Below are 24786 nucleotides of genomic sequence, written 5' to 3'. Positions count from 1 at the left end.
ATCCAGGCTCCTCTAACCCTCTTGATCAGTAAAGGGGACATAATCTTAAATGGAACACAATTTCAGTAAAGGTTCTCTCTGTCTTCATTTAATTAACATTTAACTTTTTCTGGACACATTTTGAAGGTTACAATTGCAGTTTAATAATTGAATATTATTGAATATTGAATTGAATAATATTGTTATTTATTATATTAACATTAATTATATATTATAATATATTATAATCAGTATATGTTAATTATAATAATATTAATATTATTGAATATTGAGGACTCTACTGAATGAGGTAGAGAGGCTACTTATCCACAAGAATACTAAATTCTTCAAAGGTTTTGTTTTGGGTTTTAGATTTTTTTTTTTTAACCAAGTTAGTTACTAACTGGAAATCCTGGATTTTCCCACAAGTGTCAGGTGAAAACAAAACAGTTGCTAGCCAATTCTTGTGTGCAAGGTGCTGTCCTGAGAAGAGTTACCAAAATCATAGAGCTAAACCTAATTTAGCATATGGAATTTACCAAACAATGGATGAAGTCTTCAAATGGTCTTTACGGTATTTGGGTATTTACAGGTAAATTTATTAATTACAGGTATTTTACAGGTAAAAGGGTATTTGAAACTGGGATCATATTAATATGATCATATTATAAAATAGCGAGAAAACTGGACTCAACTGGAAAGACTTGGACAAAAAAAAAAATTAGATAGAATCATGGAAACAATGAATATGAACTTGAACAGACTTGGAGAAATAGTAGAGGACTTGCCCATGTCTGTGGGATCACCAAGAAAGTCACAGCAGATCACAGAATTAATAATATTATCATGGATAATTGTGTTAGAAAGCCTAGAATTCTTTTTTCAGAAGACTAGTTTTTTTCCTCAGTAAGCTTTATTAATTTTTTTGTAATCAAGGGCATAGAGAAAAGTGGCCTAAGTTGATTAAGAGAAGTTCTTGGTGACAGGAATAATTTTCCATATTAAAATGAGGTATTTCATTGATATCCATAGTGGATTTTGCACGTGTGTGTACCCTCTAGGTACAATTTTCCCCTCAAGGCATGACATTTTAAAACATGACAGCTTCAAAACCTTGGCATCTAGACCATAGAGCATAGATAGGTACCACTTTCAGATTGTAATTCACTCTTCTAACAAAAACCATCTAAGGAAGGAAGCATTTTAAAAATAGAAACTAAGTTCGAGAGAACTTGGTTAAAGGTGGAACCTTTATATATATATTGAATTATAAATATATATATTTATATATATGTATATATATAAATATTTATTTATTTATTTATTTATTTATGTATATATCCCACCAAAATGCTCCACTCATGGGTTGACATCACAGGCTAGAAGAGGTGGTTGATGCTCCTTGAACATCTCTTAATGTTGAACTTCTCTTTCAAAGTAGTTTCTAAAGAAGTTACTAATGGTAAATTGGAGAAGGGAGTGCCATTATTGACCACATTATTATATATTTTTTAATTTAAACAAAACTGATGTTCTAACCACTGAAAGAGGAAAAAGCAGAGATTTCTGAACGTCTTAATACCTAAATTAGATGAAAAATGGCAGGAAAAGGTCATCTTTGGGGTTTTTGAGAATCAAGTCTACTTGGGGGTGTTTATTAGGTGGAAAAGTGGAGCCCCCACTTCATGAAATTGAAGGAGTGTAAGGACAATTATTTTAGTATCCCCCTCAACCCCCGCCATGCAGAGCCATGCTAATCTCTGGCTTATTCAGCATATATCACTTCTCCACAATTCAAATGGGGCTAGTGAATCATTATGTGCTTAGATATTAACATTTTGTTAATGTTAACGGAAGTGTGTGCAATGTCAGTAAACCGAGGAGTTTGTCTTTGGAAGCGTGATTACCTGGTTGTCCTCAGTTAACTATCCTGGATGGATAGTTCAACCTCCTGCAATTTTTTTTTTTTTTTTTTTTTTAAGATAGGGATTCCTCGAAGAAGAGCAGTTTTGAGAGGAAGTTGGAGTGGGCTCCGTGTTGGTAGCTCCTATCACCTCCACCCTTTGCCTAGTTTTCCAGGGTTGTAGAATTTACTACAAAGGCTGAACATTCCTCGAGACCCCAGTTCCCACATTTTTTATAGCTTTTTTTGGGGGGGGGGTTGAGGTCGGATGTAGGAAAGAAACCAGTAGAGAAAGAAAGTGGAGGTGCGATTGAATGCAACCTCAGTGACAGTCCTCCATAATGCCCAACATTTTTCAAGCTTTTTTTTTGGGGGGGGGGAAGCAGGGAAGGAGATTCAGGAGGAGCTAGGATTCCTGCCCCACCAGCATTGCCTCCGTCCTCCCAGTCCTGGACAAGTCCAGGAACCTTATGGACATTAGACGCTTCCCAGTGGACCTCTTCTGTCCCCATCTTCCCTCCATCTTCCTCCCACCCCTCTCCCCACCCACCTTATAGGGAAAGCGCAGGGAACTAGGAGGAAGGGAGGGCGGGGACGGAGAGCCAAAGCTGAAAAAGAGCCAAATTCTTAGGCGCAAGCTAGCGGGGCGGTCCGGCTGGCTGGCTGGGATGGGGGGGAGGGGACGGGTGGGTGCTCGCTGAGCCTTTTCCTGGGTGTCACTCTGGGTTGGGAGGGATGGCTCATTTCAAAAGCACAGGAAGGGGGCAGGGCCACTCGTTTCTTGTAAGCCGCCAGCTAGGGAGGAAACAGTAGGCAGCAGGCAGCAAGCAAAAGGCAGGAGCCGAGCTCAGGTCACCAGGACGCGGTTCCTAGCCGCCCAAGCCGCCCTGCCCTGCTCAGCTTCCTCTACCTCTACCCTTGGGCGGCCGCGAGAGCCGCTGGGGGGAGGACAGCGCCAGCCTGCTGCTGCTGCCCCCGGCGCCGGCAGATACAAGGCTTGGAGGACGGGGAGGAGGAGAGGCAGGCAGGAGGAGCAAGGGCTGTGGAGGCGGCGGCGCTGGAGGCCACCCTTATGCTGAGAGGATGCTGGAGAGTGGCGGCTGCAAAGCTCTGAAGGAGGGGGTGCTGGAGAAGCGCAGTGATGGGTTGCTGCAGCTGTGGAAGAAGAAATGCTGCATCCTCACCGAGGAGGGTCTGCTGCTCATTCCCCCCAAACATCTGCAGCAGCAGCAGCAGCAGGCCGCCGCGGCAGAACCTCAGCCGAGCCCTCCAGCCACAGCTGCCGGCCTCGAGCCACCTACAAAGCTCAAGGAGCTGCATTTCTCCAATATGAAGACGGTGGACTGCGTGGAGCGCAAGGGCAAGTACATGTACTTCACTGTGGTCATGGCTGAGGGCAAGGAGATCGACTTTCGGTGCCCCCAGGACCAGGGCTGGAACGCAGAGATCACGCTGCAGATGGTGCAGTACAAGAACCGCCAGGCCATCCTGGCCGTGAAGTCCACTCGGCAAAAACAGCAGCACCTAGTGCAGCAGCAGCAGCAGCAGCAGTTGCTGCTTTCGCGGGACCCGTGTCCCCATCCGCATTCTCACTCCCAACAGCATCCGCGTCCGCACGCACAACCCCAGCATCTGCCTCCGCCACCAGCTCAGCAGCAGCAGCCGCCGCCGCAGCAGCAGCCGGGCCATCGCCTTCTCCGCGGCACCTCCAACTCCGCCTGAAAGGGTAGAGCTCAGCTGCCTCTTCACCCAAACCAGACCAGGTAAGGTATGGTATCTCCAGCTGTGGCTGGAGATAATGGGAAGTACCTCTTCCATAACCCCCTTCCTCTCCCCACCCTGGGCAGAAGAGTGGGAAGAATGAGTGAGGCAGGAGTTGAGTGCTGAGATTGAGTTATAGAACTGAATCCCCAGCTACTTGAACAAAAGTGGGAAGATTGAACAGAATTGTCTTATCGTTCCCAGAACCCTTGCTTCCAGTCTAGACACTTCGCTTTCCTTTTTGTTTTCTTGGAACAGAGTCCGCTAGCAGAGTTTGGAAAGGGAGCGAGACAGAAGGGCTTTTCAGAGGCTGTGCCAGCTGGCGTGGCCTAAGGAACCAATGTCGGGTTGGTCTGGAAGTCTTTAAAGATCCCATTTAGTGTCATTACTTTCCAGGTTGCATTAAAGAACTCTTCGGAAAGAACTCTTCTGTTGTCTTCAGTTGGTCGGAAAACTAAAAAACAACTCCTCCACCAGACTTGGACCTCACCTTTGTGGTAATCTGTGACTTGCTCCCCATCCCAATTAGTTTTCTGCACAGCCCTCATCATGATGTAGGGAAGAATTTAGAGTCTATGAAGACTTTGACCGTTATTTATGAACCTTTTTTTTAACCTTTGACTTTCTAGGAGAGTTGATGTACTGTAATTTAATTTTAATGTATTTTAATTTGCAATTATTTATTAGTTTTTTTTTAATGCTTATTCTCAAACATTTCTGAATGTAGGCCATTTTCAAGAAACAATTTGTCAAACCCAATCCTGATCCTTGAAGATTAGGGAAGGGGATATGGGATCTAAAAAGATGTTGGAAGACATAATCTATTTCATGAAGAATTTCATGGTATAAGGATACCAGGTTGACATGCCAGGTTGCCAGGTTTTAGGTTTAGGTTTTTTATTTGAGCTATATTTAAAATCAATCTTTCTCTCAAAGAGAACAAAACTTGGTTTCAAATACTTATTTAAAATCATCTATCTGGGGACAGCTAGATAGTGCAAGTGGCCAGCCCTGAAAAGTTAGACTTTGGTTCAAATGGTTCAAATCTGGCCATTATACTTCCCAGCTGTGTGACCCTGGGCAAGTCAATTGCCTCTGAAAAAAAAGAAATCCAGCTGTTTCAAAGAATTAAGCCTCGTGTGGGGCTGGGAGTGGTCCAGAAACATTTTTCACTATGTGAAAAACTTTAGCTATTTAATCCACATGGCAGACCTAAATTGGGACCTAAAGTCATGATAGAGTTGAGATTCCATCTCAGGACTTCTGGCTCAAGTATTTTCTTATATTTCTGGCACATGACAGTAATGACTTATAATGAATTGCCTCTTGAAACCAGGCACATCAGAAAGAGTCCCCTGGCTTTGGATATCCCAGGATATTTGAGTTTCATTGTGCCATGCAAATCACTCCACTTTTTGCAGTTGTGAAATGAGGTTGTCCTTTCCTATGACTAGAAAAATTGTCAGGAAGTCTATGAAACAAACTCTGAAATGCCTGATTTTGGCTCTCTCCACAAGTATTTGGACTCAATTTAATAAATTAAGAACAGAATTGGTTTCCGAACCAAGCAGGATGCATGGCATGTGCAATGCTCTTAATAAATTTAAATTAAATAAGAGATGCAATGTTAAAACTTTATACTTGGGCAATTAGATTGTTGTGAGCTAACCTTTCCTCCTGATGGTTTCTTTGTCCAGTTATATACTATTATTTAGTTGTCCAATAATTTAATTATTGTCCAGTTATGTACTGTTTAAAATATGTATGTTTAAAAACTGTGGAAGCCTTTTAGAAGAGCTCAGCTATTATCAGGAATTGGCCTCTGCCAATATTTCAGGATTTCATTTATTCATACTAAATATTAAATATTAAATATTTAATTAAATTAAATATTTAGTTCATACTAAAACTTTGAACAATAAAATCTTTGACCAGTAAAAATATAATGTAAAATCAATTGACTTAAAAGTTTTGTGATTTGGTTCATTCTAAATTCCAAACAATGTATGAAGCCAAAATGGTTGAAATATTAGTATTGGTATGACCATTAGTATTAGTTATGACCATTAGTATTTTGAGAGGTATTTTTGTTTTCCTCTCAGATTGTTTCCCTAGAGTCCTTTTCTGTCTTTGTTTCAAGCTTTTTCATCTCTCCTCTTTTTTTTTTCTTTTTCTTTTTCAAGCTTAATTTTTCACCAGTGGTGGCAACTAGCACAAACCTATAGAAAAATAGTAAAATGATCTACTTATTTGTTGGGAAAGTTGCTTAAGATAGACTCCAGTTTTTCCTGGAAAAGAATCATCCCAGTACATCATCCCAGATCTATACAGATCTATGCAGATCTATACACCTATATGACTAATGACAAAAGATGTTTACAATGTGTAAACTGAAAGCTGTGATGAAGCTATGGGAAAGTTTTGGTAACAAGAGGTCTTCTGAGATTTCTTAATTTCCAAAGGCAATTTTCCAATTTTTCTTAATTTTCCAAAGGCAAGATGACAAATCTTTTGCCAATTGTATTCTTCACTAATCTTTTTTTCTTTAAGATTCATAACAGTTTCTGAAAAGTGGAAGATACATCAAAAGTGGAAAAAAAAAAGGGGAAAAAAAAAGTGGAAGATACATCAAAAAAAAAAAAGTGGAAGATATATCAAAAGTTTTCTGGCTTTATCATCCTTGTTATTTTAGTGTAAATGAGACATTTCTGAAAGATGTGATTTATTTTTCATATTTTTCAAAATACATTCCATTTCCAACAAAAAGCTATTGAAATGACCTGTTCAGGCTTCCACAAAAACTTCTAAATACCTATAAATACCTTGTAAATACCTATGGTATACCTTTATGTGTAAATACCTATGGTATTTTATGGTATTTACACATAAACAAACATAAACATACATTTGGAAACATAGGTGCTATGTTTCCAAATGGTCTGAGAATCTCAGACCTTTGGAGGCACTTCCAACATGTCTTCACAGAAAGAAAAAGCACAATCTTTTCGAAGGGTTAGAGGTTTTGTTTTTGTTTTTGTTTTTTGTTTTCCATCATTGACATTCTGTGGGATTTCTCAATATGGGATAATTGCTAAATCTTCCCAAGGGAATTTGAGTTAGATTTCATAATTCTTTCATTATTAATTATTAATTTCATAATTCTTTGTATCCAATTTATCTTGAAAGATTGTGAACCTGGCTTCTGGTTTATTGACTTTTTTGGTACATTCCAGTGTTTCCTGACTTTGCCAAGATGGTGGGTGGGGGTAGTGATTGTGCTTTCTTACTGACATCAGGCTTTCATCTTTGTTGGCATCCAAAAGATTTTTAAATAGGTGAGGGCATTTAATTATTGGAGCACAGTGCTCCAATAACTGATGAGATCTAGGTTTTCAAGATGGGAAAAAAAAATCTTATTTTCTGGGTGGCTTTGATAAGGCAATTAATCCCTTTAATTAATCCCACTCTTTTGGAGAGTGATTTAGATGCTTTCACTTTATCCAAACTTTATCCAACACTTTATGATCCACTTGGCAGCTACTGGCCTAGTTTGCCATTTCCTTCTCCAACTCAATTTACAGATGAGGAAATCGAGACAACCAGGGTTAAATAACTTGCCCCAGTTCATACAGTTAATAAGTGTCTGAGGTCAGATTCAGACTCGGAATGGAGTCAGGATGACTCCAGGCCTGGAGTCCACTGGTTGCCTAGCTATTTCCGTAAATCTTAAATTTGTTCAACTATAAATTTAGATGATTGAGCTTGATAACTCAACCACACTAAACTAGCACATGACAGTAATTTGACTTATAATGAATTGCCTCTTAAAAGCTGATGGCTTTTGTAGAATTGGAAATAACCTCCTTCAGTGCACTGATGATAAAAAACCTTAACTTACACTGATATAGTGCTTTTAAGATGTGTAAAGTGATTTACATTTATTTATATATATATATATTTATATATAATATTTATATAATATATATATATAGTTATTTTATTTATAGTTATTTATATATATTTATATTTCATTTATACTATTAGCATTTGTAGTTGAGGAAAGTAAAGGTAAGGGATAGTGCAAGAGATAGAGCATTAGCTATTATTAGGACTTGCAAATCACTTAACTGCTTAAAAAAAACCAAAAACACCCAAAACTTAGCTGCCCAGCTAACACAACTGGGAAATACTTGAAAATTTGCATCCAGGTTTTCCTGATTCTAGCATTTTGCCTGTCCTCTCCTTTGTTCCTCTCCTGAAGGTCAATGGAGCGAGCTCTTTTTGTGGGCTAAGAGAAAATTTTATTTATTTGAAGAATAAAGTATTTAACATTTTAACTGTTTATACAAAGCTACTTATGATATTAGTGATTCATATTATGATGTTATGATTATGATGTTAGTGAAACATAATACATATCATATATAAATTGGATGATACTGTTTCTGGTTCAGCTTTTTCCGGCAAGTTGGGCAGGAACTAGCATTTCTAAGGGCATCACGGAGGCATTGGCTACAGAAGACGTGACCACATTTTGTAGAGACTATAAGTCGTCCACTTTGCAAAACATAACATGGAGGTTATGTCTCCATGTCTCAGCATTAAAAAATTAAAAACTTCCCAAGCAAAATTTAGATAGTTCCTATTCTTATATCTTATGGTGATGGTACCAGAGGATGTAAATAACAGAGAGATAGTAGGGTGAAATGGAAGAGACTCCCAGATTGGGAGCCAGGAATCCTGGATTTCTCCTTTGTTATTAACTAACTCTTGTCCAATTGTTTCAGTCCTGTATGACTCTTTGTGACCCTGTTTGGGGTTTTTTTTGGCAGATGATAGTTCTCCAAGTTATTTTACAGATGAGCAAGTTAGGGTTAAGTGACTTACCCAGAATCACAGATCTAGTAAGTGTCTGGGGCAAGATTTGAACTCAAGTTTTCCTGGCTTGAGGCCACTGTGCTATCTAAACCTCACTTTCCTTTGTCATAAAATAAGGTAATTGGATTACATTGATTCTAATTTTTGTAATTTTTGATTATTATTTCATTCATTATCCATCAAATATTTCAGTATTTTAAGGGAGCTTCCATGTCTTTGATATATGATCCTTGATAGAATTTCTTCATTTATAAAATTGCTACTTGTAAATGAATCCCTAGGTTTTCATATTCTAGAATTTCATGACTTGCCAAAGGTCAAATTGGTAACCTTAAATACTACACCGTCAGCACTTGCTTCCCTTTCCTCCCCCCCCCAAAAAACAAAAAAACAAATCCAAGGTTTTAAATAACCCCCCTTTTTCCCTTGTTGACTCCTTTCTATCATCAGTCACAATCTAATAAGATTATGAATCTCAAGAATTTATCATAATGGTAATTCCATCATTATTAGTAAGCATGCAGAAATCCACAGTGTATGTCTTCCTTCATCTTTCAGATAATTTCAGATTCAGTTAAACCAAGCTGGGAAGTTAAAGATGTTAAAAGATTATTTTTTAAATGGTGCTAGCAATTTCTAGGTGTATTGTGGAACATGAGATTTAGATGATGGGCAGTTTTGCATTATGTTATCTTAACAATGAGGCAACTCTTGGGCTTTTGTAGCACTGCCTAAGTCAGCTGTTTGTGCTTTTGACCCAATGCTGTGTTTATTATTACTCATAATAACATCACTGTCTGTCAAATCATTTGAAAAAAGAAGCCCTAGGCAGGAAACTCAGGAAACACAACTCTTGAACCCTTCTTCTGCTGAGCTCTCATTAGAGAAACTTGTCCTACAGGAAAAATTACATTGAGATAGTCTCCATGGAGTCAGTGCCCAAGGAACCAAAGGTTGATTAGCTACCAAAGATGAAGATCTCAGATGGGGAAAATCTAAGGACTCTAGAGAACCATGGCGCTTTAGATCCATTTTAGAGCATCTTTGTTGACACAAACCTCCAAGTCTTTGGACTTGGTGTCAGGGAACCCCAGGTTCAGATCTCCAGACTTTTTTTTTTTTTTTTATGTGATTTTATTTGATTTTTTTTCAGTTTATTTATTAGTTTTTGGCATTAAGATTTTGATTTCCATTTTTTCCTCCCTTTCTCCTCTTAACCCTGAAATGGTAATCAATCATGTATATTAAACTAATTTCCACATTACTCATGTTTTCCAGGCATTCTATTTACTAGCCAAGGAAGTGGAATATAACAGCTAGAGCATTTGATACTCGCTTGTGCGACCTTGAGCAAGTGATTACTATGAATTTCAGTTTCTTCATTTACAGTATGGAGATAAAATCCAGTTCAGCTCAGTCATTTTTCCCTCATGTCCCACTCTTCATGGGATTTTCTTGGCAAAGATTGCCAAGAAAAGATTGCCATTTCTTTCTCCCAGCTCCTTTTACAGATGAGGAAACAGGCAAAAATAGGATCAAGTGATTCACTGAGTCACACAGCTAGAAGCCAGATTTTAAATCAGAAAGATGAGACTTCCTGACACCAGACTTAGTACTCTAACCACTGTGCCATCTAGTTGCCTAATATTACTTAACCTCCTCACCGGGCTGTAAGGCTGTGAGGACCAAATGTCAGTGCAGTATTCTGCAAACCTTAAGATTCTATCTGAATTTAAATTATTAATATTATTTAATATTAATAATATTATTAATATTAATATAAAATGTAGTAACATGTAATAATACCTTGACAAGTACCTTGATTTCTTCTAAAAACGAGGGACTTGGACTTGATTTTTCAAGCTCTAAATTCTAGGATTTTCTGATTCTCTTGGTATTGTTACACGAATTGTCACAACCAGAAGGGGTTTAAGGCTAGCTATACCAGATTAGAATTGAATTGAAGCCAAGTAGATATCATGCAGCCTTATTAGCTAGAGTGCTTGCTTACTGATATTCAGTATCTTTTGAACTCTAGAAATCAAATATAATTATGCTATACTCCATTTGATCCTGCTAGAGACATAATAATAATAGAGACATAATAGCTGGAACAAATCACAGATTACTTTAAATTAAACATTGATTGAATTGATGGATTTTTCCCTGTTAGAACAGCTGGTGGCAGTTCTACATAAAGATTTTTTATTATTATTTTTTTACTGGGAAGGTTAATTGCACTAACTCTTAATGAACAAAGTCTGGGACAAAGTCTGGTGAGTCCTTGGGAGTGGCCAAGGTCAAAACAAGGGAGCAGATTAAAACTTCTATGCTGATCATAGGGTCCTAAACAGCTCTTGCATTTCTAACCTGAAATGAGGAGACCCAGTTTTCTATATATACCCTTATATATCTATCTCTACATTTATCCTACCGATAGATATATTCATATTATCATATGTTGTATATATATAACATATAATTATTATATATATAATATATATATAATATGTAATATATAATCATATATATAATATGTAATATATAATAATCATATGTTGTATGGTTATAAACACACATTACATATACAGCTATACATATCTGTCTATATTTTTATCTATCTATGCAATGTATTCTTTAGCAGAAAACTAATCATTTCTTCAGAAGTTTAGTACATAAAGACTATGGATAAAGACAACTCATATCTTAATTCACTATCAAAGATCACTGGGTTATTAGGATTTTTGTGCTTTTGTTACTAGTTTAAATTATTTGTAGAGCTCAAAAATGTTGTGGAGTTGGTGATTTGAATAGCTGATTGACTTTTCAAGTCCATTCAAGGGGTGGTCAGAGAAGTAATCTAATATAGATCTACAAGGGAAGAGTTGTTGAATTTGTTACTGCTCTTTGGTGAAAGCAATGCAAGCCAACCTCCAAATTCAATTAAAATTAAAATAGTTTATTATTCACCTAAAGCAATAAATAGACAAAAGTATGCTTTCTCATTTTCTCCTGTGATTTGAGGGCTCAAATCTTGTGACTTGTATGGAAGTGAATATAGGTAGAGAATGAGTCAAGTCATTTGTCATGTTGCCATCTCTCTTTTTAATGAAAAATGATCGAGAACCCCAATATTTCCTTTATCACCTTATCTATTTTTAGGGAGATTAATTCATTCATAGAATGGAGCTTCTTTCCAAAGAAATAAAAAACTACTCCAGGATAGCAGGCTGCCTGTTTCAAACAACTTGTTTCCACAAGTTGATGACAGTGATGTCAAGTGATGACAAGTGATGACAAGTGATGATCACTGATAAGGAAGTCCCATTGACAACCTCTGACTTGGACAGCAGATTGTTAGCTTTCTTGACCAGGGCACACTGAGAGCCTGGGAAAAGGGAAAATGATTTCCATATGGCTTCATATCCTTTTGAGACAAAAGCATGGGTGGAAAGAGTTTATCAACCCATTTCCATGCAGAAGGATTGAAATCTGGGAGGCTTCTCCCAAATCATGCAGGGTTGCTTCTTTTCAAAATATAGGATCAATAAGAAAAGATTAACGTGTATGTTCTTGATTTACAAACTCATGAGTATTTGCATTCTCTGTATAGAAGCAGGGAATTCCTAATCTCTCTCTCTGTTTCTGTCTGTTTTTCTCTCTGTGTCTCTGTCTATCTGTGTGTCTCTTTCGATCTCTCTCTTACTTTATCATATACCTTTTTTTTAGTGAAAACTACTGGTCCGGTCTTAAAAATATTTTTAAATTAATAAAATAAAGCACAGAATATGCTAAAGGAAATTGATTATATTGAAATACAACTAGGTTCTGATTAGTGTGAATAATGAATCCCCTGAAGTGATAGCAGACTACTGTCAAATTCACATGCTTTTTGGTTCCAGCTTAGTAGACATATGCAATGCAAATCTGAATATTGTACTTGAATATGTACATTATTCATACTAATTGGGATCTAGTGAATATCTAGTGAATGAATCTAGTGAATGAATATGTACATTATTCATACTAATTGGGATCTAGTGGTCCCATGCACGTATCAGAGGCATCTTGAAGTACATTTTAAAAAATGACTTTGAAGACAGCTTTCTATCCATTAATATCCTATTGTCTCTTTGAAAAGAGGTATGTATGTGTGGGACAGCATATATGAGGAGGTAAGAAAGCCCAGACTGAAGTATAAGTCTTAACATTTAAAAAAAAAAAAAAAAGTTTGTATTGAGAAGAAGACAAGCTAGCTGTAGTCCTGTAAAAAGAATAAATCTCAGATCACATCTAGGGCAAACTCAAATGCTGGGGGTGATAGTAGTGACAGGATAGTTTTCCTGTACTTTCAGAATTAACATTTTGGATCCAAGCCACATTAGATATGGCTCTGAAAAGAACTTAGTGCTCTTGACTTCACTTAAGTAGAAGCTGCTGGATGGTCACTCTTGTTTTTGCAGAATTCTTACTCTGATGTCAATTGTATTGTAGATTTTGAGGACTCTTCCAATTATAATTCAACAATCCCAAGATTTTTGAAAGCTTTGTTATTGGAGTATAAGCTCTGGAAAGGCTTTGAGTACATTATCTGTATGCCAAACAGCTTAATCTGGAGAGAATCATGTCTTCATAGCTGACAAAAAGATGCTAGATTTTTTTTTTAATAGTCATTATAAAGACTATTGGGAGTGGAGAGATGAAGATTTGCATGGGTGTGTGCTAATGAAATGAGGGATCCTTTGAAATTCCTGAGTAAATACAAGTCTGTGAGCTCTCAGGTAGCTTGGGAGAGAAAGGCACAGGGAGGTATGATGTTCTGATAATTTCCAAAGAGCTTTATACTTCACATTTTCATCACATAACCTTTCAAAGTCATCCTTCTATAGCTTGAAGCAACAACAGGTTTTATTCTTGTAAGGGAGAATCCTGGCTTCCAACAGTTCAGAAGGATCCTATTTCACTGTACAGGTGGTGAAGAACAATGGGTTATTCATGGAGAGGAAAGAGAAGGAAAAGGAAATGAAGAAGCAGCTTTTTTCTCAGCTTTTAACACTTAATTATTTCTTTCCAGATGAGAGGCTAGAAAGAGAAAGTGGCAGAAAATGAAGAGGAAATGAAGTATGACTTCTCAGGGCTCAGATTCCTTCAATGATTTGCCCTAATTTTGTACCTTTGGGATTGTGAAGCTAGTAAATAGTCACCCATTCAGTTCATCGTCAGCCAGCACCTTTTAGGAGTGGCATCAACAGAATGGTGGAGTCTGGATTCAATTCAAATCAATTCTACAAAAAGTATCTACGATGTGGAAGCAAAATCCTAGTTATAAAGAGAACAAAGAAACAAACTACAAAAAAAAAAAAAAAAAAAAAAAAAAGTCTCTACCTGAAAGTTATTGAAAGTTATTTCTATTGTATAGACTATAGCAACATGCCAATAAATAAAAATGTTGTCTTGGCAAGAGTTTGACTCCTTGTGACCCCAACTGAAGTTTTCTGTGGTTTGCCATTTCCTTCTCCAGCTTATTTTACAGATGAGGAAACTGAGGTAAACAGGGTTTAAGTCATTTAGGGTCATACCAGTACCTGGTCTGAGGCCAGACTTGAATTTAGGAAGATAATCTTCCTAATTCAGACCCTGCACTCCATCCATTGAACTTGTCCCATACAACAGATGATCCTGACACATAATGAGCTTGGAAAATATTTTCATCTACTTTATGGTCTTGATGTTCTTGGTATGAAAATGGAACAGTCAATGGCTTTTATTTAATCACCTTGTTTTGCTTGCACTCCCTTACTATACAGAAAAGGCCAGAATGACCTGAGAATTAGTTATAACTTAGCATTCCTTTTTTTTTTTTAAATAGCTTTTTATTTAGAAAATATATGAATGAATTGGAAACTAAATAATCTCATCTTAAAGAATGATTGGGTGAAAGAGCAAATTATAGAAACAATAATTTCTCCCAAGATGATGACAATGATGAGACATCATATCAAAATTTGTGAGATGCAGCTAATAAGGGGAAATTTTATATCTTTAGAGGCTTACTTGAATAAAAGAGAAAAAGATAAATGAATTGGGCTTGCAACTTAAAAAGCTAGAAAAAAGACCAAATTAAAAACTCCCAACCAAATACTAAACTTGAAATTCTAAAATTAAAAGGAGAAATTAAGAATATTGAAAGTAAAAAAAAAGACTTGAATTAATAAAACTAAGAGTTGGTTTTATGGAAAAAAATAAAATAGATAAAACTTTGGTAAATATGATCAGAAAAAGGGAAGAGGAAAATCAAATTGTTAGTCTTAAAAATGAAAAGGGGGAACTTTCCAACAATGAAGAGGAAATTGGAGCAATAATAAGGAATTACTTTGCCCAACTTTATGCTAATAAATTTGATTAATTAAATGAAATGGATGACTACCTCCAAAAATATAGGCTTCCCAGATTAACAGAGGAGGAAGTAAATTGCTTAAATAGTCCCATTTCAGAAAAAGAAATTGAACAAGCTATTAATTCCCTAAGAAAAAATCCCCAGGACCAGATGGATTTACATGTGAATTCTACCAAACATTTAAAGAACAATTAGCTCCAATGTTATCTAAACTATTTGAAAAAATAGGGAATGAAGAAGTATTACCAAACTCCTTTTATGACACAGATATGGTACTGATACCTAAACCAGGTAGGTTGAAAACTGAGAAAGAAAGCTATAGACCAATCTCCTTAATGAATATTGATGTTAAAATCTTAAATAAGATCAAAAAGACTACAGAAAATCATCCCCCAGAATAATACACTATGATCAAGTAGGATTTATACCAGGAATGCAGGGCTGGTTTAATATTAGGAAAACTATGTGTAATTGACCATATTAATAACCCAATTAACAAAAACCATATGGTCATCTCAATAGATGCAGAAAAAGCATTTGATAAAATACAACATCCATTCCTACTGAAAACATTTGAGAGTATAGGAATAAATGGACTATTCCTTAGAATAGGAGCATATATTTAAAATCCTCAGTAAGCATCATATGTAATGGTGATAAATTGGAACCTTTCACAGTAAGATCAGAAGTGAAACAAGGTTGCCCACTATCACCATTAATATTCAATATTGTACTAGAAACTCTAGCCTCGGCAATAAGAGCCGAGAAAGAGATTCAAGGAATTAGAGTAGGCAATGAGGAAATCAAACTATCACTCTTTGCAGATGACATGATGGTATACTTAGAGAACCCTAAAGACTCTGCTTAAAAGCTATTAGAAATAATTCAGAACTTTAGCAAAGTTGCAAGACAAAATAAATCCACATAAATCCTCAGCATTTTTATACATTACCAACACAATCCAACAGCAAGAGATACAAAGAGAAATTCCATTCAAAATAACTGTTGACAGTATAAAATATTTGGGAATATTTTACCAAAGGAAAGTCAGGAATTATATGAGCAAAATTACAAAACACTTGCCACAAAAAGAAAGTCAGATTTAAATAATTGGAAAGATATTAAGTGCTCTTGGATAGGGTCAGCAAATATAATCAAGATGACAATACTCCCTAAGCTAATCTATTTATTTAGTGCTATACCAAACTCCCAAGAAACTATTTTAATGACCTAGAAAAAATAATAAAATTCATATGGAGGAAGGAATTTGTGACCAAAGGAGAACTAGAGATCATTATTGATCACAAAATAGATTTTGATTACATCAAATTAAAAAGCTTTTGTACAAACAATACTAATGCAAACAAGATTAAAAAGGAAGTAACAAATTGGGAAAATATTTTACAGCTAAAGGTTCTAATAAAGGCCTCATTTCTAAAATATATAGAGAACTGACTAATTTATAAGAAATCAAGCCATTCTCCAATTGATAAATGGTCAAAGGATATGAACAGACAATTTTCAGATGATGAAATTGAAACTTTCCACTCATATGAAAGAATATCCAAATCACTATTGATCAGAGAAATGCAAATTAAGACAACTCTGATATGCCACTACACACCTGTCAGATTGGCTAAGATGACAGGAAAAAATGACTGTTGGAGGGGATGTGGGAAAACTGGGACACTGATGCATTGTTGGTGGAGTTTTGAAAGAATCCAACCATTTTTGAAGAGCAATTTGGAACTATGTCCAAAAAATTACCAAACTCTGCATACTCTTTGATCCAGCAGTGCTACTACTGGGCTTATCTTCCAAAGAAATACTAAAGAAGGGAAAGGGACCTGTATGTGCCAAAATGTTTGTGGCAGCCCTTTTTGTTTGCTAGAAACTGGAAAATGAATGGATGCCCATCAATTGGAGAATGGTTGAATAAATTGTGGTATATGAATGGTATGGAATATTATTGCTCTGTAAGAAGTGACCACCAGGATGAATACAGAGAGGCTTGAAGAGACTTACATCAACTGATGCTGTGTGAAATGAATAGAACCAGAAGATCGCTGTACACTTCAATGTTGTATGAAGATGTATTCTGATGGAAGTGGATATCTTCAACATAGAGAAGTTCTAATTCAGTTCCAGTTGATCAATGATGGACAGAAACAGCTACACTCAGAGAAGGAACACTGGGAATTGAGTGTAAACTGTTTGCACTATTGTCTTTCTACCTAGGTTACTTTTACCTTCGGAATCCAATTCTTATCGTGCAACAAGAAATTTGGTTTTACACACATATATTGTATCTAGGATATACTGTAACACATTTAATATTTATGGAATTGCCTGTTATCTAGGGGAGGGAGTAAAGGGAGGAAGGGGAAAATTTGGAAAAAAAGTGAGTATAAGGGATAATGTTGTAAAAAAAAATTACCCATGCATATGTACTGTCAAAAAATTATAATTATAAAATTAATAAAAAAAACCCCAAGATATATGAATGGGTAATTTTTCAGCATTGATAATTGCAAAACTTTTTGTTCCAACTTTTCTCCACCCTTTCCCCCAGATGACACATTGACCAATACATGTTAAATATGTTCAAGTATAAGTTAAATACAATATAATAACTGAGCATTCCTTAAGCTGAGTATATTGGAAGGTTTTTTTTTTTTTGTTTTGTTTTTTCGGTATTAGCATGCTGAATCCAGAATTTCCTCTATTGTGCCAGATAACCAACTCAGACTAGTCTATATTAACTCCCCTGTTTTGAAAAAATAACCCATCTTGGAGATGACTTGATAAGACCACCATAGAAGTACACGACCATTCTTTTGTGATTTTTGTCTTTATAACCCCTGCTGCCTCTGCCTACTCTGAACTCAATTCTAATTGTGTTTCTATATGTAGTCTGCCTGGAGAAGGATAAGAGCTGGAGGAGATTCAGAGCCAGGATTCAAGGAGAAGACTCTGCACTACATCTGGCTTGACACAGCTCTCTGCAGGAAGGGAAGTCGTACACACACACATACACGTCTGTTTACTTAGGAGGAATAAATCTACAGATACAATTTGTTCTTAGATTAGAACTCTGGGGGTAAAAGGTTGAAAATTGGCAACACTTCTGCTTTGTATCTATTCCTGAAATCATTGCCCTTTACAGAGGACCAGATTATTAAATCTGGGTTATAGGCCTGCAAAGGAAGAGAGATGAGATGCTGAATTCCTTTAGAGAACTGTTTTTTTTTTTTTTCCCTTTTTTGGTATTTCCTCCTTCAATGCTTCCTAAGCTAGTATCTTCAAGGCCAGAGTTAACTGGTACTGGTGGAAGATCCCTAGAAGATTTTAGTACCTTGCCATCAAAGGATGGGAAGTGACAGGAGCAAGATTCACTACTATTCTGATTGGGACACATGGTAGTAGGTACTGTTGTACATGTAGAAATTCATCATGTATGGCTTGAGAAAAAGAGAAGGCAAGGAAGTATGTCTGCCACACTGAATAGTTTTCCCTCCTAAAAGCCAATGAGATTTAATGATTTAGGAAACTAAGGCTAGTGGTTGATATAACTTCTCATTGTCTCGAGTATCTAACTAAAGTCAAGCTCATGATTTCCCAGAGCTTCTCAGAATTGATAGATCTTCTATTCCCGTGTAAGTCAACATATTGATTTCATTATTGTGGCAAATAGAGATGTGTCCATATGATCCAGTACTATATCTTTTCTGAATATTCTTTCCATATTATTTCATAAACTCCCTTGTGTTAAACGGTATGTTCCTCTCCAAGGTGATGGGGAAGAATGAGGTGCTCTATTTCTGACCTTGAACAAGAGAAGCTTCTGCAATTTAAAATCCATCCTGGCTTCCTTAGGGAACCTACTTGTGGGAATTTGTCAGCAGGCTGGGAGAGCTTTCATCTTCTTTGTGTTCTTGACTGCCTCATTTCCAAGATGGAATTCAACTTATATGGATGATGCACCAGTTTGAGAGAGATCTTCCAGACTTCCCCCTTTCCCTCTCCCCACCCAGTCATAACCAAGAAAAAGAGACCCTGTGAAGTTTCCTCTTGCAAATAATTATCTTTAAGAGTACTAAAGAAAGAGATTAAGGAGAGTAGAATTTCAGCTTATCCAGCCTTTATTTAATTTATTTTATTTATTTAATGTGTGGACATTTAAATCCACTGTAAATTTTTGATCTCTGGTCTTATTCTGTTTTGATAGGGAATAAATGAAGAAATACTGGGTAGAGGGGAAATAAAGGAGAGACTGGATACATAGCAGACCGATTTTACAATTTTGTTCCTTTCCCCCTGGCTATCTCTGACTTCATCTATATACACTTTATAGCATGGGTCTTAGAGTTGGAAGAGACCTAAGAAATCTGAGAGCACAATCAACCTATCAATCAAATTCTAAAAAATCACTACTATGTATCATGTATGGTGCTAGCAGCTAGGTTTACAAAGACAAGAACCAAACAATGCCCAAGGGTAACAGAGCTTACTTTCTTTTTTTAAAAAAAAATTATTTTAGGTCATATTTATACATCCTTTTTTACATATTTCCATATGAGTCATGTTAGGAGAGAAAAATCAGAAAAGGGAAAAACCACGAGAAAGAAAAAAAAGGAAAAAATACTATTTTTCAGTATATATTCAGTCTATATAGTTCTCTCTCTCTGAAAGTGGATAGTTATCCAAAGTTTATTGCAATTGACTTGGATCATCGAATTGCTGAGAAGAGTTAAGTCTATCATAGTTGAATATCATACAATCTTGCTGTTGCTATGTACAATGTTTTCCTAATTCTGCTCACTTCACTTACCATAAATTCATGTAAGTCTTTCTAGGCTTTTCCAAAATCAACCTATTCATCATTTCTTATAGAACAATAATATTGCATTACTTTCATGTACCATAACTTATTTAGCTATGTCCCAATTGATGAGCATCCATTCATTTTCCAGTATCATAAAGAGCTGCTACAAACATTTTTGCACATTTCCTCTTTTATGATTTTTTTTGAGATACAGAGCCAGTAAAACACACACACACACACACACACACACACACAAACACACACACACACACACACACACACACACACACACACACACACAACATTTACTCCTGTCCATAGGAGAAAATACAGATAGGGAGATCTGGAAAAGCCTCATGTGGCAGGAGGAACTTGTACTTAAATCAATTGAATCCTAAAACCAGGGGGTCAAGATTCAGCTCTCAAGTCCCTCCTACCTTCAAACCTTGCTCTTAATGACTTGCACTTCTTTGTATCTTCTTTATGTAGGTTTTGTACAGTCTTGTGATATATATGACTCCACAATTAGATTTTAAGATTAAAAACAGGGACTAGTTTTAAAAAAGGTTTTGCAGAGGTATCATACATGGTAACAAGCTGCATTGGAGCCATGGACATAATGCAACCTGAACCAGATTAAAAAGTAACAAGTGAAAATACAATAAAACGTAATATTGATACTTAATTTTCTGAGTATACTATCTGGCCCTTAGGGGTTCTTAAGTATGATTTAGTGACCTCTCTTTCTTTCTATTTGAGTACACCTCTAGTGCATTCCTTTTTCAGTCTAGAAGACCTGAATTATCCCACTGTAGAAATTTACCAAGTGTGACCCTGGGTAAGTCCTAACTTATATGTACTGCAGTTTCCAGATTATACTTCATGGTTTCTAAGGTTTCCCTCCCCCCACCCCCCACCCCCAGCCCTAAATGTATGATCTTATAGCTATTCCACTTCTGCTTTGTACAAACCAGCACTTAGTAAATAGTTGATAAGTGATTGTAGTTGACTGATTGGATTAGATCAACATTCTTAAACTTTTGGACCTTAAGACCCCACTGAATTCTTAAAAATTATTGAACTTCCCTCCATCTCAACCCCCAACTGCCTTTGCCATATTAGAAATAAAAATATCAGTATTATTTTGAAAATAGTTTTAATTTTGAGGAAAGGGTTTTTAGATTTCATCAGAGGTTCCTGCACCACACTTTGAGAACTAGATGCCCTCTAAAATGTCTTCTAATTTCTAAAATCTTCAATTCTATGAGATCTAGATAAATTACAATTATCTGTTCAGGGTCATTCAGCTGCTTAGAGTTAGGAGACAGAGACTGAATCTATTATTCACTTGCCTCCATGACCATAAATGATCTCGAAAACTCCTTGAACTATTTCTAAGGTAAAAATTAATAATAATGGCAATAATTAAAGTTTGCAAAATGCTTTATAAATTATTTCATGTTCTTCACAATAATCCTGAGAGATTGTTCCAGCTTTACAAATCATGAAACTGAGGCATAGAAGTTAAGTAACTTGCCCAGAATCACACAGCTATTAAACGTCTGAGGTCAGATTTTAATTCAGACCCAGTCAGTGCTCTATCCATTACACCTAGGATCCACAATGACAGAGACAGGAGCACAACTTAAATTCTGTCTCAGATATTTTATATGATTCTGGGCAAATCACTTAACATTTCTAAGCCTTGGCTCCCTCATCTGTAAAATGGAGTTAATAATAGCACATACCTCACGGGTTATGAAGATCACATTGAGATAAGATACATAAACTGCTTTGAAAAACCTTAATGCTATATAAATGAGATATTATTTCCAGAATAGAAGACAATTTTCATAATTAATCTTTCTAAAGAAGGCACACAGACTTTGTTTTTCCTCCTAGACTTACTTTCCTTCTGGCAATAATGTCAAAAGAAATTCTGCCTCTTAAGGAAATGGTGTGCTTTCATAAGACAGATTATTTTCCTTCTCTTTTCTTCTTCCCTTCCCCCTCTTTTTTCCTGCCCAGCCTTTTCCCTGACAAACTCAATTTTGCTTTTGAAAAATAAAAGGGAATTGTGATTTATCTTTTCTCCTTAAGCTCCCCAATTTGACTTGAGCGTAAAAGAATGGAAATATGGCTGCTCAAAAGAATGACAATCTTTTCTTTATGTTTGCTTTTGCTGGTGAAAAAATTTCTAGTCTTCAGGGTAGGAAGGTCAAGAAGGAAAAACAAATGGAGAACAGTTTAAAATTACCCTAGTGATGAGGGTGAAAACCTTCAAAGATTTTTTTTAAACTACTCTTTTGAGGGCTGCCTTATTTTTATGCCATTTTATTTAATATTATTTTAAAAGACATTTATAAAGAAGAATTTATAATTTACAGCTTTGCCTTTCCAGTTACAGACTGCTTCCTGACTGTCACTAAATTTTTTTTGGGGGGGGTAATCTGTTTTGCAGTTGCAACTGGGGAGCTTATTGTCTTAAGATGTCAAAAGCATCTGGTCAATTAAGATAGGAAAAATGCCCTGTGATTTTTTTCTCTGACTTTTCTGCTCTGATAAATCAATAATGCTTGTCTTTTAATTCTTGATTTTGTCTATTTTGTTGTTGATTGAATAATCATCAACCATTTATTTAGCATCTAATGTGTGGTGGACACGGTGCTAAATGTAGGGGTTAGAAATCATAAGTGAGACAGCCTTTAACCTTAATGAACTTATATTCTATGGCAGACAGCAAGCACACATATAAGTAAATTAAAAATAAATATGAGATGATCTGTGCAGAGGCCCTACTCTTTGGGGAGGAGGAGACATAAGGAAAAGTCTTATGTAATAGGTAGCATTTGAACTGAGCTTTGAAGGAAAGGATTCTGAAGGAAGTGAAGAAGGAAGTATATTCTAGGAACAAAGGACAAAAGGCAGGGCCAATATCACTGGATCTCTGCATGAAGAGGAATAATGTGTAATAAGCCTAGAAGGATAGTTTGGAAGCAGGTTGTGAAGATCTTTAATTTCTGAACAGAGAAATTGATATTTTATCCCAAGGTATAGGAAACTAGCTTCTTAAGTAGAGGAATAAATAGCATGACTAGCCTTCTTTTCCCCCCTGGAAATTTAGGAATTGACATTGCTAAGAACTTGAAAGCTATATGGTAGATAGTTTGAAAAAGAGACACTTGAGTAAGAGACATATTGAATTACAGTGGAGAAAGATTATGGCAAATTGAATCAACGGGGAGATGGGAATATGGAGTCATATAGTACTTTAGGTGGGACAATCACTAATAAGCCTGAAACTTAAACACTTTAAGGTTTACAGAATGATTTCTTTGTATCAGATGAGTGAGGTATTATACTCATTTTACAGATGAAGGAACAAATTCAGAGAATTTGCATGACATTTATAATCACAGTTATTAAGTTTTGAAATTAGAATTAAAACCTAGTTTCTGGCTATTATTATTATTATACCATCATGCCTCTAAGTAAGCACTAAATACATATTTATTGAATGAATGAGTTGTCATTCTATGTCAGAGAAGTTCTTGACTTGGAGTCTGATTTCAGAGAGTCTGTGAACTTGGATAGGAAAAAAAATTACATTTCTTACTAACTTTTTTCTGGGCATTTTTCAATTATTTGGATTTTTTTCTCAGAATTCCAAAGGAATTAATGATAGTTTTCTTTTTTCTTTTTTTTTTTTTTTAAATTTTTTATTTTATTTTATAATTATAACATTTTTTGACAGTACATATGCATGGGTAATTTTTTACAACATTATCCCTTGCACTTACTTCTATTCAGATTTTTTCCCTTCCTCCCCCAACCCCCTCCCCCAGATGGCAAGCAGTCTTATATATGTTAAATATATTACAGTATAATTTAGATACAATATATGTGTGTAGAACCGAATTTTTTGTTGCACAGGAAGAATTGGATTCAGAAGGTAAAAATAACAGTTTACATTCATTTCCCAGTGTTCCTTTTCTGGATGTAGCTGGTTCTGTCCATCATTAATCAATTGGAATTGGATTAGCTCTTCTCTATGTTGAAGATATCCACTTCCATCAGCATACATCCTCATACAGTATCATTGTTGAAGTGTATAATGATCTTCTTGTTCTGCTCGTTTCACTTAGCATCAGTTGATGTAAGTCTCTCCAAGCCTCTCTGTATTTCTCCTGTTGGTCATTTCTTATAGAACAATAATATTCCATAACATTCATATACCATAGTTTACCCAACCATTCTCCAATTGATGGACATCCATTCATCTTCCAGCTTCTAGCCACTATGAAAAGGGCTGCCACAAACATTTTGGCACATACAGGTCCCTTTCCCTTCTTTAGTAATTCCTTGGGATATAAGCCCAGAAGTAGTATGGCTGGGTCAAAGGGTATGCACATTTTGATAACTTTTTGGGCATAATTCCAGATTGCTCTCCAGAATGGTTGGATTCTTTCACAACTCCACCAACAATGCATCAGTGTCCCAGTTTTCCCACAGCCCCTCCAACATTCATCGTTATTTGTTCCTGTCATCTTAGCCAATCTGACAGGTGTGTAATGATACCTCAGAGTTGTCTTAATTTGCATTTCTCTGATCAATAGTGATTTGGAACACTCTTTCATATGAGTGGAAATAGTTTTAATTTCATCATCTGAAAATTGTCTGTTCATATCCTTTGATAATGATAGTTTTCTAGCTGTATTTATATCTTTCTATTATGGGCTGCTTTTGCTCTATATGTACATGTCTACCCATAGATACACACATGTGGATATTACATATATGTATATACACACATTTATACATACATACATATATACATACACACACACACACACACACACACACACACACACACACACACACACACACACATATATATAGGAATAGTTGGGGCAGTTAGGTGGCAGTGGATAGAATGCCAGGGTTGAGTCAGGAAGGCTCATCTTCCTGAGTTCAAATCTAGCTTCAGACACTCAGCTGGGCAAGCCATTTTAACCCTGTTTGCCTCCTTTATAAAATGAGCTG

At 36.1% G+C, this 24786-nt stretch overlaps 1 protein-coding gene across 6 annotated transcripts; it reads left to right on the top strand.

Annotated features, from left to right (window-relative positions):
• Positions 1-2587: 2587 nt before the first annotated feature.
• PHLDA1 (pleckstrin homology like domain family A member 1) lies at positions 2588-24278 on the top strand. Of its 6 annotated transcripts, XR_012482628.1 has the most exons (3): positions 2588-3645; positions 4040-4140; positions 13596-13982. XR_012482628.1 is itself a non-coding variant. In XM_074270801.1 (2 exons), exon 1 carries the CDS (start codon positions 2966-2968, stop codon positions 3602-3604), a length of 639 nt encoding a protein of 212 aa, XP_074126902.1. In that variant the 5' UTR covers positions 2588-2965; the 3' UTR covers positions 3605-3645; positions 17832-24278. The 6 variants fall into 6 exon arrangements, 4 of the variants coding, with proteins under 4 accessions (XP_074126902.1, XP_074126900.1, XP_074126899.1 ...); XR_012482627.1 differs by having other exon boundaries at positions 2588-4140; XM_074270801.1 differs by lacking the exons at positions 4040-4140; positions 13596-13982 and adding an exon at positions 17832-24278.
• The last annotated feature ends 508 nt before the right edge of the window (positions 24279-24786 follow it).

The sequence above is a fragment of the Sminthopsis crassicaudata genome, chromosome 5 (genome assembly GCF_048593235.1).
Source record: "Sminthopsis crassicaudata isolate SCR6 chromosome 5, ASM4859323v1, whole genome shotgun sequence".
In the NCBI taxonomy this organism is placed as follows: domain Eukaryota; kingdom Metazoa; phylum Chordata; class Mammalia; order Dasyuromorphia; family Dasyuridae; genus Sminthopsis; species Sminthopsis crassicaudata.
Note: the sequence above shows the minus strand (reverse complement) of the source record. Positions and strands in the feature narration are given on the sequence as shown.